At 42.5% G+C, this 19,331-nt stretch overlaps 1 protein-coding gene across 8 annotated transcripts in view; it reads right to left on the bottom strand.

Annotated features, from left to right (window-relative positions):
* Positions 1-19,331, bottom strand: part of SOX5 (SRY-box transcription factor 5) — a 942,792-nt gene that overhangs the window by 311,837 nt on the left and 611,624 nt on the right. For 5 of the 8 annotated variants that reach the window (XM_084765306.1, XM_084765302.1, XM_084765304.1 and 2 more), the window contains one exon: positions 5,643-5,874. In XM_084765306.1, the coding sequence (XP_084621432.1) occupies positions 5,643-5,873 (231 nt within the window). In that variant the 5' untranslated portion in view covers position 5,874. Of the gene's footprint in view, positions 1-5,642; positions 5,875-7,074; positions 7,196-19,331 lie in introns of those variants that run through there. The other 3 variants (XM_084765307.1, XM_084765309.1, XM_084765303.1) reach the window with 2 other exon arrangements.

Raw genomic sequence — 19,331 nt, 5'->3', positions numbered from 1 at the left:
AGGGGGTATTTTGTGACAAAGTATACAGGGTGATGTTTGTAACAATGTAATTTCATTGTATGATAAACATCAATTTACCATTAAAAAAAAAACCAACAACAAACGCAGACTTGTCAGCATCTTACCTTGTTGCAATTGAATTGGCCTTGTTCAGATAAGAAGCCTATCTCTTCCAGCTACAACAGGTTAGAGATAAACCTGTGAAATCGCTCTCCGTGCTGAGTGATACCACCTGCGATCATAGTTTTACACAAGGACCAGCACATGCTGTCTGGGAGCTTACTTTATCTGAATCTTACTAGGTCTACTCTCTGTGCTATTAAACAGAGGGCGTCCCACGTCCACATCATTCAAAAGTCATTACACTTTTGTCTAGAGTCTGGGATAGGGCTCTCCCTAAACAATGAAACTCTCATTATTATAACTAGCACAAGGACCTCCCTGGCATAGCAATAGTGGGGTTTACCATGCCACGATAGCTTAACGCTAAGTTTAATATACAAAGGTACCAGACATTGAAAAGCTTATAAAAGCATCAGATAAGAATAGTAATCTTTACCACCCCACAATTAAGTTCTTATTCTGCGATTTATTTTTGAATGACACACATTCCTCTCCTTTCCTTAAATTTCTTGACTAAATACCCAAATAGGTAATACTATCCTAGATATCAAAAATGCATAATTGATTCTTATATTGTAAGAAAAATTCATATAAAAAGCACCTAAAGTTGCAGCTACAACATAACAGTTGGAGATAATCTTGTGTGGAAAAGAAATGTAAGTGCTAGCCACAAGCCTGAGTGTACCAAACGCCTCCTCCTTCTTCTCAGTACACAGACTGGGTGGTTATTTCAATGGCTAAGGCTGGCTCTCCTATTCAGGAGCCTTGCTATAGTATACTCAAAAGCCCAACACTGTGTCTTTTATTAACAGTTAACTTGAACCATCTTATTTTCTTTCCTTGAGGACAGGAGGCAGGAGGGTCTCACAACAATTGTGTCATGTGTACTCTGGTTTTGCAGTGTTGAAGCACACTGACTCTCACAGGCACCATTGGAGTACACGATGATCGCGGAGACCCAAAATTCTGAATATTTCCAGAAAAATACCATAAAAATAAACTGTAAATGAGATGCCAAAATATCTCACATATATAATATAGTATGTATGTGTACACACACACACACACACACACACACACACACACACACACACACACACACTGTACACATATCCTAGTACAGGGGGATATAACTTTAGTCCCAGTGACTTAGAAGGCTGACAGCTGATGGTTTGAGCCACAGTCAGAGGTATTATGGTACCAATGACTCTATGATTAAAGGGTGCAGCTTGTTGGCACTGCTCTTATCTAGAATGCCTAAGTCCATTGGCTGGACCTGAAACAATGCAAAATGAGAAGTATCTGTGCGCTTATTTCTTTTTTAATAAGATTCAGTTACATCTAGAGCAAGGCACTCCGACGACTTCAAATTGAAAATAGCATATTGTTCCTTCAAAAACAAGAGCGGTTTAAAGAATCAAAAGAAAGCTCGGAAGAGCAGAGTCGGCTTTAAAAAAAAAATAGACAACAGATTATTCTGGAACCACAGGTGGTGGCGGCTTTCATTTTACATCACATTTGCACTGGGGCTGAGAGCTCACCAACAGATGCAGCATGCAACCAGTCAGAAAAATGAGCACCAGGGGCTGCTTCCTCTTCAGAGCTGCGCCCATCCCTCGGACACCCACACACCCTGTGCTGACTGGCAGGAGGCTGCCTACGTCTTTCATTCAACCTGTCCCTGTCAGACTGTTCTTAAGGTTAGCCTGAATCTCAAGCTACCCGTTTTGTCTCCGAAACTCAGAGGCAACAACCAAGCCCGCTTTAAAGATGCAGGCAAAACAAAACAAAAACCCACGGGCTGGGACAATGACTTGGTCTGTAGGGTGCTTGCTGCACAAGCAGAGGCTTGGAGCCAAGCTCACATGTCAGAATCATGCTGCATGAGCTAGGTGGTCAGATAGGCCAGCCGAGACCACTGAGCTCCACGGACACTTAGAGACGCTGTCTCAAAAATAAGGTGGCAAAGGCCCAAGTAAGACACTGATGTTGAACTTTGGCCTCTAGATGTGCATGTAACACACACACACACACACACACACACACACACACACACACACACTCACACACACACACACACACACTCACACACATACATACACAGATGTTTAATCATCTCTACACACAGGACACATATAAAAATTAAAAAAAAACAGAAAACAAACGAACAAACAAAAACAACAACAAAAGATACAGGAGGACTTTTATTATCCATAGGTTAAAGGTTAGCATGGTTTTTCCAGTGATGGCACAACCATTCTTTCACATGGTGTGTTAAAAATGAGAAAGGAGTCAGGGTCTTCCACTGGCTGTCCAGCAAAGTTATGAGGGCTTCTTTGAAGAACACAGCAGCATCCCCGATTGGCATCATCTTACCCCCCTCCCCATGCCTGAATCCCACAAGGATCTGACACTCTTACACTAACTACCATGAGTATATCACAAGATCATAGCTGCATTCTCCCCAGCAAGCCAGAACCTGCATAAAATCTGATTCACAGCATTTGTACTGCTTACAGTTACCATTCCCTACCCCAGACTTTCCCTTAGTTAGAAATTTAGTTTATTCTCCAAATACTCAGAAAAATAAATAGGAGTTCTGAAAGCTCAGAAAGGCAGGTCGACACCCTTGTCTGGTTCTTACTTAGGCCTTACCCCTTTTATAACTGGACTCTGAATTTCTCATTTTTAGTTGGTGATGGCCATGGAGTGTGCAAAGTTTTCATCTCAGGAAATCTCTCTGGACTGAAATTTTATATGGAAAGTGGCTCCCTGATTCTGCCAGGCAGCCTTTCAGGAACCACTCTATAATACAAAGATCATGAAGCATTCTCCCTTTTCAAAGATACTGAGTAAAATTGTAGAGAATATATTTCCTTATGAAACATAAGACTCTATTGTGTGAAGAGTACAATAGTCCATTATAAAATAGAAAGTATTCATGTTGAGTAATAATACCATAAATACATTCAGCCATTTTGATAAGTGTTTATAATACATCTTATTGTAAGAACTTGCTACATCCTGACTTCTTCCCAGACAGTACATTAGTAGGTATCACTATAACTCTGAAATTTCTAGAACATAGTCACCAGGAATTGACATTTTTGAAAACTTTATCCTCAAGTACTTAGTATTTATTGAGCCATATAATGTCAAATATTAATCAAGTCATCATAAACTGAGTATCATTTCATGCTTTATTCCAGAAAAAGTGTATGTGTGTGTTTGCCTGCCTGTGTGTAAAGCTGTCTGTGCATGAGTGTATGTGTGCATGTGTGTGTGTCTGTGCATATGTGTATGTGTGTGTGCATGTCTGTGTATATCAATAAGAACCACTATGACAGCATATAGAGACAAACATCTGAATGCACAGATGACACGTGGAGCCTGAGAAAAAAAGGTGACGTGCCATGGCTGAAGGGACAATGTGGTCTCCATTGTCCAACAATGGAGTAAACCCATCTAAGATGTGGCGACCTTTCACCTATTCCTGTGGGAAGAGCACATTTACCATAAAGATGAAATTTAAAAATAATAAAGATAGCCCAGGGAGGAAGTATAGAACTTCCATGAACGGTGTTCATAACTGTGTGCGAAGCTGGGCACAGCCAGAGCTTTGGTCCAATGCAGACTGCTGGAGAAAAAAAAAAAGCTAATCATGATGTGGGGTGTTTTATATAGGACCTGCTGCTCAGGTGAAGCAACTTGGCACATACATTCATCAGTAGGGGAGCAATGTGGTCCATTTTCAGCTAGATGTGTCTGATGGATGTATTGGGTGACCTAACAGAAGGTCTGAGAAGTTAGGGTCATGACATGTTCAAGTGTCCACTCTAGAGAAGAAAGGATGATGAATACAAGAAACATCTGAGGTAGAAACAAACTGAGAAACTACTCATGTGGTACAGGAAAGTCCAAATGCTGATGTCACCAATATGGCATTGGTCATTTGCTAACAAACCCCAATAACTTATACCACAGCCCATCTCAGCCACTACAGTGGGTCTCAACCACTTTGGGTCACAGATCTCCTGAAGAATTCACTGGAAATCACTACTCAGACCAGTTATTTTAATGTTTTTATCTAGCATTATTGTGTGCCTCTGTATGTAAGCCCGGGTCTGTGAGTCCTGAGGTGAGCACCCAGAGGTCTGCGGACAGCTTTTGAGAGATGATTCCCTCCTTCTAGAGTGAGTTCTACGGATGGAGCTACCTTTCTTAAGTTTATGTGTCCAGCATCCTTGCATGCTGAGCCATCTCACTAGCCTGTGATACGCTCTCATAAACAGAACTCCCTGTCTGTCTCCAGAAGACCCACAAATTGTAGATCAGAATTTCATGCTGTCCCCAATGTTGCCATTTTTTTTTAACTTAACCTACCTCTCTGGGGCCCATTCACGTTTGAGTATGCTATGCTCAAAATTACCTTATCGTTACCTTGGTTCCACTCTTTGAGCCATCGCTATTTCTATTCAGTCCTTCAGACTTGTATGTATGTCACTGTCACGGGGAAAATCCATCCAAGAAACACCCTTAGTTTGGTACCGCCTGAGAGCAGGCAATGGTCGAAGCATTAAGTGGGTAACACATCACAGAGGCACAAGAGCAGATGGAGAGTCTGACATCTCACCACGCTGACCTACGTGCGCCCGCCCACCTGCTCTCTCCTCCCATGGACAAGAAGATACCGAGCTGTAGCCTCCAACAGAATGACAAGTGACCGAGAGAGGGAGAGGGAGTAAGCATCAAGCATATGACTGAGCTTGCCAAGTGACAAACAAGAAGATATCAACTATGCCTGAGCTCTCGTGAAGGAAGGCCAGGACTACGGACCTTGAGGTTAGCCTGCCTAGGTGAGTTTCTGTGGCCTGGAACGTCTTTTAATTTCACCTTGCCTCAGATTCCTCGAATGGAAAAGAGGATTACTAACAGTAGCTCACTAGATTACTGTGAGGGTTATGAATTATTGTGGCTTGACTCCCCCTCTACATGCACATAAGCATGAGCATGCACACACACACACACACACACACACACACACACGTGTTTGTACGTGTGTGTGTGTTAGCATGCAGCCTTTCATGTGTGCTGTGTGTATTGCACTATCTAGGAGGGAAAATTCTAGTCCTTTGTTCAAATAATTGAGGACTGCTTGACCTGTAGGCTTAGCAATGATGAGTGTACGCATTCATAGCTAATATCTCTTCCTCAGGAAGAATAAGAAGCCAACTTTGATTCTGCCTAACTTTAGCCGTGCTATCGTAACACAATCAATACATTTTCTATGGATGTCCCCCTAATTATGTGTCAGGAGCAGGTTTCTCAAAAAGCAAACAAGGGACTAATCATCACTGCTTATGCTCCCTTGTGGAGTCCAGTTACTAGAAGGAATTCTATGGTGCCTAAAGTGAATCTTCTGTGTGGCTCTTAAACACATGATCATTTCAAGCAAAAGACGGAAGCCAAGCTATTAGAGGGATAGACTGGCGAGGACAGGGAGACCGTGAGAAACCTACCATTGTGTTGTGCTGAGCAGTGGGGGTCCTAGGACCACAAGTCTCTTGCGTCAGCAGAGAAACTGGCTGAAATTCCTCAGAGTGAGGCTTGTTGGGAAAACTCACATGTAAGGGAAGGTGAAAGGCTGGGAGCCTCTCACTCTCCTCCTCTTCCACTTTCTGTCTGCTTGTCACCATGGCTACCTCTCCATCTGTCTCCCCATACGGAGAGGCTGGTCGCTTGGAAGACATCCTGGAAGGAACAAAAGAGGAGAAAATAATGAAACCTCCACATAAATCCTTAATGCCGTCATTGTGTGCTCAGGGGCCATTGTAACAGAAATGCCTTTTTGTGCTGGCGGAGAGCAGGAAGCCATCCAAACACCACTGCACAGCACACACAATCAGAAACAATGGCCAAGCAGGTAGCGACAGAACAGGGCTTGTTTGCTGTAAGAATAATACACTAATATAGCACTCTCTTGTATTCTGGCTTCTTAAACAAGAAAATTCACCTAAGAACACTGCACAATGCAAGTCCATTCCATTCTGAGGGGAAGAAAAGTATCCATCTAGTTTTACACTGTGATAGGCCTTATTCAAAACGGAACATCTGTGAATAGCAAATACTGTGGGCAGTTTAAAAGAGAGAAAAGCACTAAAATCTCCTCCATCAAAAAATATAATAAAATAAATACATGCTCTCCACTCTAACAAGTTTGCATTGCATTAACAGTAAGATTACTGCAAGACAGAAATACTCCTGAAAGTGGTTCTCAGAGAAATGGACAGAAAGTTAGGTATTTGTTCAAAACTTGAGAACTACACACATTTTGTCAACGGCGACTTGTGAAACATTTAACCCATTCTGGTTCTAACACCAACATGGTGAGGTAGCAAATCACACAGGGATATTTTTAAAAGTTTCAATTCTAGCTGCATAAGCCTCCACAGTATTTAAATGTGAGTTCGCAGTTATTTGCTCCTTAGAACACTTAAAGCCCAAAAGAAACCCCAGGGCTTTTGGTTTGGCAAGAAAGGCTAATTGAAACCAGGTTTAGATAAAGGGACAAGAGTTGAGTATTATCCTCAGTAGGATTCAGAATATCATCTGGGCTTAAAGCACAGGGCCCACCTTTTTAGAGAAAGGAGCTGGCTGCTCTTTCTCCCTACCATGAAAAAGTTCTACATGGAAACGGAACGGAGCTAAAACGGCCAATGCAAAAGCCATCAGCTGTCTTGCAGAATATGTACAGCTTAACCTGAGCTTGAAAGGACAGGGTTATCCGTTGGTGCTCGCTCTTCTTCATGATATGGGGAGTGTTTACAGATTCTCCCATTTTTTACTCTAGACCAGCGGGACAAGAAGCTGAGATCACATCCTCCCACAAAGGCCTTCACTACTGTCACGCACGGTGCGGCCTTTTACATTTCCAGACGATCTGTTCCTCACCCATGAAGAATGAGTCCGCCATCCATGCTAGACTTCCTCTTGCTCAGTTTCCTCATCTTTAAACTGAGAGGCATCCTCCTTACGTCAGGGGAGACACTCGCTGACTGCAAGCTCTTAGGTATAGTGCAGACTTCAGCCAGCCCACATGAATCTCCATACTCAAAAAGACAAGAAAGAAGGAAAAAAGAAAAAGAAAAAGAAAAAAAAACTCAAAATAAGGGAGACTTTTTCTTTGAAGAGTTTAGCTGTAAAATCACCATGCCCATCAGAAAGCTTCTCCCAGACCTTCAGTACTCAGCTGTAAACTAACAGCACGACTCACAAAGTGCTTTAAAGGAAAAGTTAATAGTGATGGCGCTGACCAGCCAAGATCAGGATAGATCAAGAGGAGGAATTGTTTACAGGCAGCTGTCGTGGGAGCTCTCAGCGCTCAAGCGATCATTCGTAACAACTTTCAATTCCATTGAAAAGGTCTATCCCAAGTCGACTCTAAAGGCAGTGAAAGAGTGGACATGGCTGGAATAAATCCACTAAGTGTTGTTTAGGTCTCACTGGTAACCTCACTAACTAGCTACATTATCACACATAGCAAGCTCCTAAACACCAAGCACACTCAAATCATAGGGTTCTGAGTCTGTGTTCAAGATACCAACATCTCCTCCTAGTTAGAAGAGCACATTCATGCATAGCTGAAACCCTTAAGGCCTCTGTGGAGAGACTGAGCACAGTGCACTAGCAGGAAGTCTGACTACTGGCTGTTTCACCTGTGAGGAAACCTCAGCACTTACGGTTTGCAGGAGCATCAGTGTTCTCACGGGGACTGATAGATAATACCAATGGCGCCCACCACAGCCTTTTAAGTAACCAGTCTTCCTATGCCTAAAAATTCTAGGCTACTGACAACTCTTGGCCCCTGGTCATCATGCAAGAAAATTAGCTCAGCTGCTCTCCAAAGTAATCACCACCCTACGGTTCTCAGAAGGAAGACTGAAGTGCTGGTTTCTACTTTGCTAGTATTAGTGAAACCCTGAAATCTAGAAGTAGACATACAGAGAACAAGGCAGAAAGAGGGGACGTCGACACTGTTCTCAACATGTATGGCTGCCACAGGGGCACGGCGTGGACCCATGGCTAAGTTGTATTCACCAAACCCAGCATCGCACGGAGTAAAAAGTTCAAGGTCATGAAGCTAGAAGGCAACTGATCCCCCAGCTCCACTTTCAAAGTATTATAGGATGCCCTTCACGTGTTGGCCTTTGGAAACCATGCTAATAAATGTCAGGTGAAAGCCTTCTGGAAGACGGTTAGGTACCTCACTAAGAACATGCATGCTTGTGATTCAGTACAGATAAGTTGGTAAAAAGTAAAGTTCCTAACAAACTATACAGAGAGCCCCAGACTGCAGTCCGCACAGCAGTGCCCGGGCTTCCTGTTACTCACACACACAGCAAAATGAGCAACAGCAAGACGGCGGAGCCTTCCTCCAGTCCTGTCTACTCGAGGGATCCACTGGGCGGAGCAAAGCATCAGGTGCTGACAGTAGAAAGACACCCCAGACTCACTGAGGCTTAGGGGGGCTGCAGTGTTGCAGGGGAGGGCACCTGGGGGCAATCTGAGAACAACGTGTGATCTTCCCTGCTTTACCCAGACTTCAGAGAAGCTGGCCCAAGACAGAAGACCTCAAGATGGCGGTGCCTCGTGGGGCTCTGCTTCACAGGGTAATAGTGATATCTTAAATAACTGTTATCTAGCCCAGGAATTCCTCAAAGAATTCATGTCTCATCTAGGCCACTTTAAGTCACTAATAACACAAATGCAAGACACTTACCTAATAAGATTTTTTTTTTAATGAAATGCCGGCGTCTCTGTTTCGAGAGTTTTATGAAGTGACTTAGTGGACTTTATGTAAAGGGAATAAAAATAGTGAGAGTCAGTTGAGGCTAAGACGCAACTGACACAGAAGCCGGACGCCCCTGGTTCCACAAGGCCAGAGGCTCCTAGGACCTGGGATGTCTTGAGGGAGAAGAATGGCAACGAGAAATGGGAGGTGGGGGATAAATGGAGCTGGCTTTCGTGTAGGAAGTACGGGTGGAAGCAGAGATACAGACGGAGACACTTTTAGAAAGTCAATATAAATTTAGGGTTCAGGTTTATTTAGGAACGGGAGCAGATTGAGAAGCATGGATAGAGGCCCATCCCTCCTCTATAGCGCTCCTGGGATGCTGAGCACATGAATGGAATAGATAAGCAACCGTCCCCTTGGAAGGAGACGTTGGCTTTCGCAAAGAATCCCTTTTTTTCTCTCTCTCTCTCTTTCCTTTTTACTGTAGTGTTCTGCATAATCATGCTACTGTGCTAGTGAGATGGACGGTCCTCTTAAAACGACGGGGTCTCCTGCCATTGGAGGCAGGGTCTCCAGGTGTGCTACAAGCACTGTGCATGGTGAATGACTCGCTTTGCACTCAGTCATGGAGAACGAACTTACAGGGAGGAAGAGGAGTCACAACTGCCAACGGGGAAACGAAACCAGTGGTCCTGAATGCTGGCAGCACGGTGGGATGACCGGAAAGCTATTGGCATGGGTTGAATGTCAGGACTATTTAGAACTCCTTAGCAAGTCTAAAAATCAGTGTCTGTCACAAAACCCCAGGTGCTCATCAAAACATGGCCCCACCCACTCGGGACACCTGGGCCCTAATCCCTAGAGCCTGTGAGATTTGTGTTCTATGGAAGAGCTGGTTTTGTAAGTGTGAGATGTTGAAATCTGAAGATGAAGAGACTGTAGCTGGAATTTCTCTGGGGTCCAAAGTGACCCTCATGCTTTCAAGCCGGAAAGCCGGAAGGGGCAGAGCCAGGCACAAGCTGCCAGATTCTGTGCAGCAGGAGAAGATGAACCAGGAAACGCAGAAGACATCTCTGTGTTGGAAAAAGCATCTAGAAGAGACTCGGCCCAGAAGGCACCTTGATTTTAGGACTTCTGGCTTCAAACCTGAAAGTCAAAGCCACTCGGTATTGGCAATGTGGTACCAACCCCCCAGTAACCCAAAAGCATGGGTTCCACAGTCAGAGTTTCATCACCCCTTCCTTCTCCACACATGGACCTGCCTTGCTCTCCTTTCAGACAGATTTCTGCTCAAATCTCTTACTCAGTAACGGCTCACTCAAACACTCCCCAAGGCCAGGCTCCCTCCTTCCCTACTCTTCCTAGGCACAGTATTTTGTACTTATTTCTTTGTTTATAATCTGTCTCTCCCACTAGAATACAAGATGAAGACAGACATATTTTTATTCATAACTTCTTCATCCAGGTATAAACATCTTTTAAAAATTATCTTTCAAAGACATCTGTTAAATGAATCCTAAGGCGATGACCTTCGGACTGGCAGACGCTGCAGGGCCTGGAAGGTCAATCCTTACTGAACATGCATGCTGGCAGCATGTCTCAGATGTCAGAGAAGTCAAGCCCAGCCGAGTGCAGTGTTGTCCTCCTTTTTGGAATTCCTATAGTGGCCTTTTTAACATGTGTACTTTCTCACATATTAATATTCTTATAACGATATCTTAACCCTGAGTTCTTATAGCAATATCTTACAGTTCAGTTTCAAATGTATGAGAAGGGCTGGAGAGACTGCTCAGAGGCTAAGAGGGCATGCTGTGTAGTTATGGGGATCAGAGTTCAAGTCTCAGTAAGGGCCATGACCTTGTTGAGGGGGCAGTCATGCTGGCTTTGACTTATATTTCCATATAGTGTAGTCCTCTAAGCTAAGACAGATATACTTATTTATACTGCGGACAACTGCTAATGGGCAGCTGCACCATGGCTGTCGCTGCCCTATGAAAATGAGAATGAAATGAACAAACTGAGTAAGAATAATTTGTTCCTAGTAAAATGACCATTGTGTTATAAAGAGACAGGTAGTGAAGATATATGGGATTTTCTGGTTGGTCTTAATTGAGAAAAAGGAGACACAAACTGATCCACACATCCATCCATCCATCCATCCGTCCATCCATTGATGCATCCATCCAACCATTCATTCAATCAATTAATTCATTGAAAAATACTTAGAGAGTGACTCTGCATTTCAAGTGGATGGTGACATAATTAAGAAGTAAAGAATATCTCTGTAGTATGTGCTCTGTGAGGGACAGATAACAGAGAGAGGCTATCTCAGTAGATAGATTCCTCCATAACACTAAGATTGAACAGACACCAATAAACACAAGAGGAAAAGCTTCCTATGAAAAGTGAGATTGTATAGCACATGCACACGCGCGTGCACACACACACACACACACACACGCGCGCGCGCACACACATTTGAAAGGAGAAACAAAACAGTGTGGGGAGAAAAGTTTGGATGAAAGAGCAGGGGGGAAAAGCAGAAGATGAAAAGGGAGGATGAGCTTAAATACTGAAGTTCTGATTAAGCATCAACTTCCAGTAGCTAAACTAAAACGCTGAAACTATTCAGGGCCAGAGAAGAGCTGGTGAGAGTTCAGGAGTTATGTAGTAACCACATCTAACTAGTTAGTTGTGTGTGTGTGTGTGTGTGTGTGTGTGTGTGTGTGTGTGTGTGTGTGTGTGTGTGTGCCAGAGGTCAACCTCAGTAGCATTCCTCAGAAGCTGTTTGCCCTGTTTACTCAAACCAGGCTGAGGCCTGGTTTCCAACTAGCTAGGTTGGCTAGCTATGAAGCCTCAGAGGTCCATTTGTTCTACTGTGCAGTGCTGGGACTGCAGTGTGAGCCAATAGTGAGTTTTCCTAGGTGCTGGGGACTTACCTCAGCTCCTTATTCTTGAGGGGAGAACACTTTACTGACTGAGCTTCCTCCGCATAAACAGTACTTTCGAAAGAGAAATGATTTGTTTTAAAACCATTCACTTTTGGGAGATCACTGTACAAAAGATGAGTGAGCACAGAAAACAATTGAGAGAAGTTCAACTGGTGTCTGAGGCAGTGGGATTGTTCTCCTGGCTGCTTCATGGGGTTAAACGGTTGGCGCACAGACCTCTATAACCCTGCATCATGTTCTCCACTGACTCAAGAGCTCTTTGCTGTTTGCCTTCTCAAACACCAGTTTCTAATGTCCACCCTTCTCGTGTTGAGAAAAACTTGGAGGAGATCATGTTTTGAAAACACTTAAAGATGGTTAAAAAGATGAGCCCCATTCTGAGAACATGGAATATGGCTTACAAAACAGTGAGCAATTCCTTCCTTGGCTTGCATTTTGGATGTAAATGTTCCTGTAGATCCCCTAGGCAGGTTTGTCTCTGGGAAGGCCCTCCTGGATACTGTTAGAACATCTAAGAGGTGGCCCTAGGGAAGTGTTTAGGTCCTTGGAACTGTGTCCTCGGGGGATTCTGAGATTTCCCCTTCTCTGTGTTACTCTCCCTGCCTGAACTCAAGGCAACTGGCTTTGCTGTACCTAGGCTCTTGCTGCCTCGCCTGAGCCCCCACAGCAGTAAGGCCAAGCAACCACAAAGCTTCCCTTAGAGATAAGGTTTATATTTCTGTACTTATACTTTTACTTTCTTGCATATTTGTTATTACAGTCACACAATGCTGACTGATAACACATTCAATGAGGACACAACTTATTCTTGCAAGTTCTTTTCCGTAAATGGAAAGACAACACGTGGGGACACATACAGACTATTTTTTTTAACTTAAAAATCCTGAATGAAGATAATTAACAGAAGGAACAAAACTCTATCACATATTAACAAATCTATTCACAATGGAATGCCACCCACACTATAGGTGGTATTGAAAGAGATGTGGAGCTTGAATGAATCTGTTTAAACTCAGATGGGTGAAGCACCAATGCATCCCTTTGAGGTATAATCTGGTTACACACTTAAAATTCCACATTATCAGAACAAAATATCTGTCATTACCATTTCTTTATGGATTTCAATTGTTGTTGTTTACATCTTACAGTTTATGTTTTCTTTCCTTTTACAAGATTTACACATCATTTCCATACCAAAACTGTCCTCCTGTCCTCTGAAGACACCACATCAATTCTGCAAGCCAAGTCTGTGCTTTATCATTTCTAGAAGTCTGCTGCAGAATTTATTTATGGTAAACATGCAGTCTTTCAAACTTCTGTAACATATTTTTTCTCCTGTAAAGTCTCTTTCCCTTCAGTGTCTCATGTACAACTTGCTTGTTTCCTGATCAGTTTTCCCTCATTTGAGGACCTCACACTTGACATTGTCCCTTGAAGATTCTGATGTGGTCCCTGGGCTCTGACACTGTGTGTGAAAACAGAATTCATCCCTCGTGAAGACACACCAACAGGACACATGGAGGAGGGAGACTTGTGTCTCTTACCACACATTTCACCAGAGTAGAAACTAACAAAATTCAGCATCGTATGCAAGTCTAAAAACAAACGAGCTACAGTGCTTAGGATCTGATCTGTTATTCTGCTTAAAAACGGAACAGAATATCTTCACTGTGTATTACAAAACTCTGAGCTGCATCTAGAAAAATGTTTGGTAAAAATGTCAGAGCCACCAACAGTGTGTATTAAAGGGACTTTGGAGGGCTGCTCTGTACCATGCCTCCTCCTGCTCTCTGGTCCTCAGCCTCAGGATCAAGCTCAACATTAAAAATTCACTTTGGTTCTCTTCTTCTTCTTCTTCTTCTTCTTCTTCTTCTTCTTCTTCTTCTTCTTCTTCTTCTTCTTCTTCTTCTTCTTCTTCTTCTCCTCTGCCTCCTCCTCCTTCTTTTCTTCTTCTCTACCTTTTTTTCTTCTCCTCCTTCTCCTTCCTCTTCTTCTTCCTCTTCTTCTTCTTCTTCTTCTTCTTCTTCTTCTTCTTCTTTTTCTTCTTCTTCTTCTTCTTCTTCTTCTCCGCCTCCTCCTCCTCCTCCTTCTTTTCTTCTTCTCTACCTTTTTTTCTTCTCCTCCTTCTCCTTCCTCTTCTTCTTCCTCTTCTTCCTCTTCCTCCTCCTCCTCTTCTTCTTCTTCTTCTTCTTCTTCTTCTTCTTCTTCTCCGCCTCCTCCTTCTTTTCTTCTTCTCTACCTTTTTTTTCTTCTCCTCCTTCTCCTTCCTCTTCTTCTTCCTCCTCTTCCTCTTCCTCTAACAGTAGCACTCCTTTTCCCTTCTGTGATTCCTCATTACTATCTCTTGAGAAATATCACAGCTCTCAGGGAACACCTGTTCTCAGCCTCTTCCATTCCCCTGAAGCCTGAGATGGAGAGAGAACAGCAAGGCAGTCCATGGCTATCCCAGGAAGTTATGTAGAATGAAAAGAGAAACCGTGCTAAGAGCTAAGATATTACATCAGACAAGACTCAGAATTGTGACATCCTTCCTACTAGAGCTGGGACCACAAAGACTTCCATATCAGGATGGCTCCAGGTATATTAGAAATACTTTAAGTAAGAAATGAAATTAATAAAATTAAATTTAAAATGACCAATTTTGGAGGTTTGATTTGGTTTTGCTTTAAAAAAAAAAGCTAGGGAGCATTCTGGGCTGCGCATGGAACTGTTTGCCTTTAGCCTCAGCCTGGGGAGGCTGAGGTTGGAAGACCTGTTCTATGAGACCAGCTGGGATATTCAGCAACATCTTGAATGGATGGATGGATGGATGGTTTGTGACAACAGGATTCCATTCTGCAGTGATTACAATTTGAAAGTGGATTCCTTTTTCCTGCATTCTTTTCTGATTCATTAATAACACAAACTGCTAAAATTCAATATAAAATTAGAGCATCTTTAGCAAGTGAACACTCTAAAAGTCTTCTAAGTAAGAAGATACTGCCCTGGCTGGTGGTTAACGCCTGTAATCCCAGCTTCTCCAGGCAGGAAGATCAGGAGTTCCAGGTCAGCCTCATCAACATAGTGAGTTCAAGGCCAGCCTTGACCACTAGGAAACCCTGACCCACAGAAAACACTATTACTTTATTGTAAGCAACACAACATATAGTCAATAGAACTAATTTATTTAGTTGAGTAGATCTGCCAGTTTACATGTCTTTAGGTTTTACTATATTTGTTTAAAATTCAACCCATTAAATGTCTAAAACAGAAACTCAGAAAGGAGAGAGACTATTAAGTGTGGCCAGTCTGCACTAGATGCAACCTTTCCCTTGCTCAGATGGAGAAAAGATCTAGGAATTCACTCTGCTGTCACAGCAAGGAAGAAAGATGAGTTTTGGGGAAAGGTTGCATGATAAACACAAAGCCATTTTCATCCAGAAAAAGCCAGTAAATGTTTCAGCAGTATGCTAAAGTGTTTTTTTTAAAGCACCAAAACTACTACTCATTTGTGAATTAAAAAAAAATAGCACTGAACATTTTCTACCTGCACTGAGACAAAAATCTGCCTTTACTTGGGTCATTAATAATTCTCATAATTGAATCCTTTTTCTCCCAGACAGAAACACCAATTTTGAACTATTAACATTTGGTTAAACAATTTCTCTAACCATGAGACCACTGACCTTTAACTGTCTTGAAGAAAACATGGATGATTGAGATGTCTAAATATTGAAGACACAATCCTTTTAAGTTGTCATGGAAAATGACCAAAAGTAGAAGTTGTAAAAAAAATAAAATAAATGAAAAAAATTCACACCAGTCCGTAACTGGTCATTTGTTGCAAATCATTCAGTCCACCTATTGTAGCACATTCGCCATTAATCACAGAAACAGCAGTTTAACCTTCAGCCATCTACAGGTTAAAAACGTCAGAGTCCTTTTGTTGTGATTACTTAGAAATTACGTAGAATAACGTGGCCTTAGGAGCTGGGATTTGGAAGTTTGTTATTTATAGACACAAAGGGTATACTTTTTAAGGAAATAAGACGCCTTTCCATTTAACACTGGTCTTGCCTTTTTGACAGCTGTAAGTCCACAGGATGTGCAGGGGTGATTTAAATTTTACATCAGAACTGTGACTGAGCCGGACTTTCCCCCCCTTCTCAAGGGAGGCATTGTTCTTGCCTTTCCATAACCAGGCGTGACAGCGCCAGACTGGAGTCATACGGTGGGCCTCTGAGTCAGCACGGAGGAGCCTGTCTCCTGAGTCTCCGCAGATGCCCAGCTCCTTGTGTGTCTGAGAGCCGGGCCGACAGCACAGCCATGCACTATGGTGATCAGGACAGACAGAGTAGAAGGGAAAGTCTAGAGAGAGCAGAAACTCTGTCTTCCAATACAGGCTGCAGAAGGCTTTTTATTAAACATCCTTTCCAAAGGAGCCAGACCCAAACCAAACAAAAATCCTAAGCCTTGGTTTAATTTGAGTAGCATTTTTTTTCCTAACCCTAAAGTGCAGAAGCTGGATGCATCCGTCTGTGTGTTCTGGGCTAGAGAAACTTAGAGGAATTTAAAAGTCAGAAGTCTTTTGGGTTTTTCTGAGACATATAGTTGTCACATCTATAAATTCCTGGTTACAAGCAGTTGGGTAGGCAGGGACAGGAAAGGGCATGAGCATCCTGCTAAGGCATCCACTAAAACTGCCTGTAGAATCCTGTAAACAGGGGCAATCTCTCCCTGCGATCAGCACGGTTGCTAGTGAGCAGGGGAATCAGTCGGTGTCTTTTGTTCTATCCTTGAATGAACTCTTCAGGGAAGTGGGAGGTGTTTCGTGTCAGGTAAATATGCTCCCGTGTGTGTGTGTGTGTGTGTGTGTGTGTGTGTGTGTGTGTGTGTGTGTGGTGGGGGCACGAAAAAGAGAGACAACTGTGTTACTGTATTTTTCGGACCATGAGACGCACTTCCCCCCCTCCCAAAAAGTCAGGGGGAATAGGGTGTTCCTTATGGTCCAACTGCTGTTTTTACTGTTTTTCTTGTTTTACTGCTCTAAAAACTGGGTCCGTCTTATGGTCCAAAAAATATGGTATGTCAGGATATGCTAATAATTAATATTCACTTTATGGGAATATCTCAATCATGGACTGGACATCTCATTTTAGTATAATTAAAATCGGATGCTAATTGCTTTCATTTACTAGGGCATTCTAAACTATTTACTTGAAATTTTGTCTATTTTAAATAAAAATAGAAAGCAGGAGCAAATGTCTCCTGATTTGTTAGCCAAAAGGTGTATAGGTCACAAGTAACTAGCACAACCTCAGTGAATGGTGCTAATCTCTTAATGGTGCATGTCATTTTCTCAGTGTTTTCAGGAGGATGTGACCATATCCACCTATGCTCCCATGCCATGTGCTGGGGGCCTTTTTAATTGCTTCTTTGCCATATTCTTCCTGAACGAAGACAGATTTCCATTGGTGAACATCACTGGTCACAGGAAGAACATACAGAAAACAATTAATCTGGAGTAGGAGAGGGTGCCTGTTTCAGTTTACTGGCATGGACCCTCTGCATAAATATCATTTCACTTGTTATAATGATTAAGTCGTGTTGACCTTTGCGGGATGTCAGCAAACTGCAATAGAAAGCTGAAAATAAAAAATGAATTTGCCTTTCATTGTAACCTTCTTGAGTACTTATGCTTGGAGTCCCTCCCATCTTCTTATTGGGGCTTTCTTAATGGGTGCTCACTCCTGCTGGCTGAGCCCCACCCCCTCACAATACTGGCTAAGTCTAAATAAATAGCAAGTTGTTCCATAATCGAAAGTGACTTATTCTGAGTGTGGCATGTGCATTAAAATAAAATCTCTGGCATGTTTAATTTATTTAGGATCTAATAATGATGACAAAAACAATTAAGTAACCAGTCTAGTTTTAATTTCTTTTGTTTTCAAAGGTCATTGTGAAATCAAGCAAGTTAAGCCATCTAAAGCAACCCCCTAGAGAACAATCCCACAACAGAAACGAGAAAGGGCTCACAAATTTTTTAAATGTCCACTGGCTAGGCCAGTAAGGAGAAATATCAGGAGCCTCTACCCTCTTTCAAGTCCAAATAATCCTGACAGGAAGAGTTTTGGCTCTGCTGATGGTGGGCAGTTTGGAAGCCTCACTCTTTTCTTTCCAAGTCCACACAGAATTGTTTGCAGGCTATGTCTAGTGCAACTGGAGAGGAAAAAAGGAAACCAACGAACTAAGCAGAAATGTTTGTGTTATATTCAAAACAGACTGCAAAGAACAAATATACAGAGCACAAGTCTTCCCCAGACAACTCCTCTCAGCTACTGTTGAGAGAGACAGATTTTCTGAGCTGCCCAGAAAAACTGAGGGATTTGACATGACAGTCTCAAAAATACGAAAAGCAAGGAGTACAAGCATCTATCAACTCAAACACCAAAACAGCAGGCTGCAGCTATGGCTGGTGTCTTAAGAATGCCAAGCCCCTCCATTGGCCCCTTTTATGCCAAAACCCCTTTTCTTGGAGGAATATGAAGTCAGTCCACAAGCTTTGCTATTTTGCTAGCTTGACCTCCAAACTCATTTTATGTTTTAACTATTTATGTTCTTCTTCTTCCATTAATCTTTCTTGGTTTAATGCATACTCTGTGTTTTTAGAAACACACACACACACACACATACACACACACACACACACACACACACACACACACACACACACACAGAGATCAGGGAGGAATAAAGCCTGATTCATATTGCCACCGAGTGTAGTCACCCTAGCCCTTTCCTGAGAATGTGAAAGAGCTATCAAGTATTAACTGATAAGATATCACCTTGCTGGACCCACAATCAAAACTCAAAGTATATGGTACACATTGTAGAGAAAAAAAGAAATCATCAAATTTTTAATAATACTCTGGGAAGTGAAAACACACAGAAATATCTGCTCACACATAAGTCTAATAGTGAGCTTACTCTCAAACTCTCCTCAGTTTATATTTCAAGGGCATCTTATTGCTCTACATTTGACTTATGGGTAAGCACATTTACTTATGAATGTTCTCCAAAATACTGTCACTCCAAGACATACTGCTGCGTTAGACCATAATTTAGACAGTGACGTCACTAAATTTCTTCTTTCTAGTTGCTAAAGTACAGTCAGCAAAAATGTTTACTCATAACTGCATATCCTCCCACTTCTCCACACAATGTCACAACTGAATACACAAGCACACACAAACACACACACACACACACACACACACACACAGAGAGAGAGAGAGAGAGAGAGAGAGAGAGAGAGAGAGAGAGAGAGAGAGAGACATAAAGGTGTTCTCTCTTTCTCTTTACAAATACTTTAAAAACAAAACAAAACACTAGTACATGTCAACCCAAATGCTGGAATGTTGTGCTTTCAATACAGAGTCGGCCGTGTGTGACTTTATAGGTGCTGTGCCTGCCGTCTCTTCACT

The sequence above is a fragment of the Acomys minous genome, assembly GCF_964271855.1.
Source record: "Acomys minous genome assembly, chromosome: 17".
Lineage (NCBI taxonomy): Eukaryota > Metazoa > Chordata > Mammalia > Rodentia > Muridae > Acomys > Acomys minous.
Note: the sequence above shows the minus strand (reverse complement) of the source record. Positions and strands in the feature narration are given on the sequence as shown.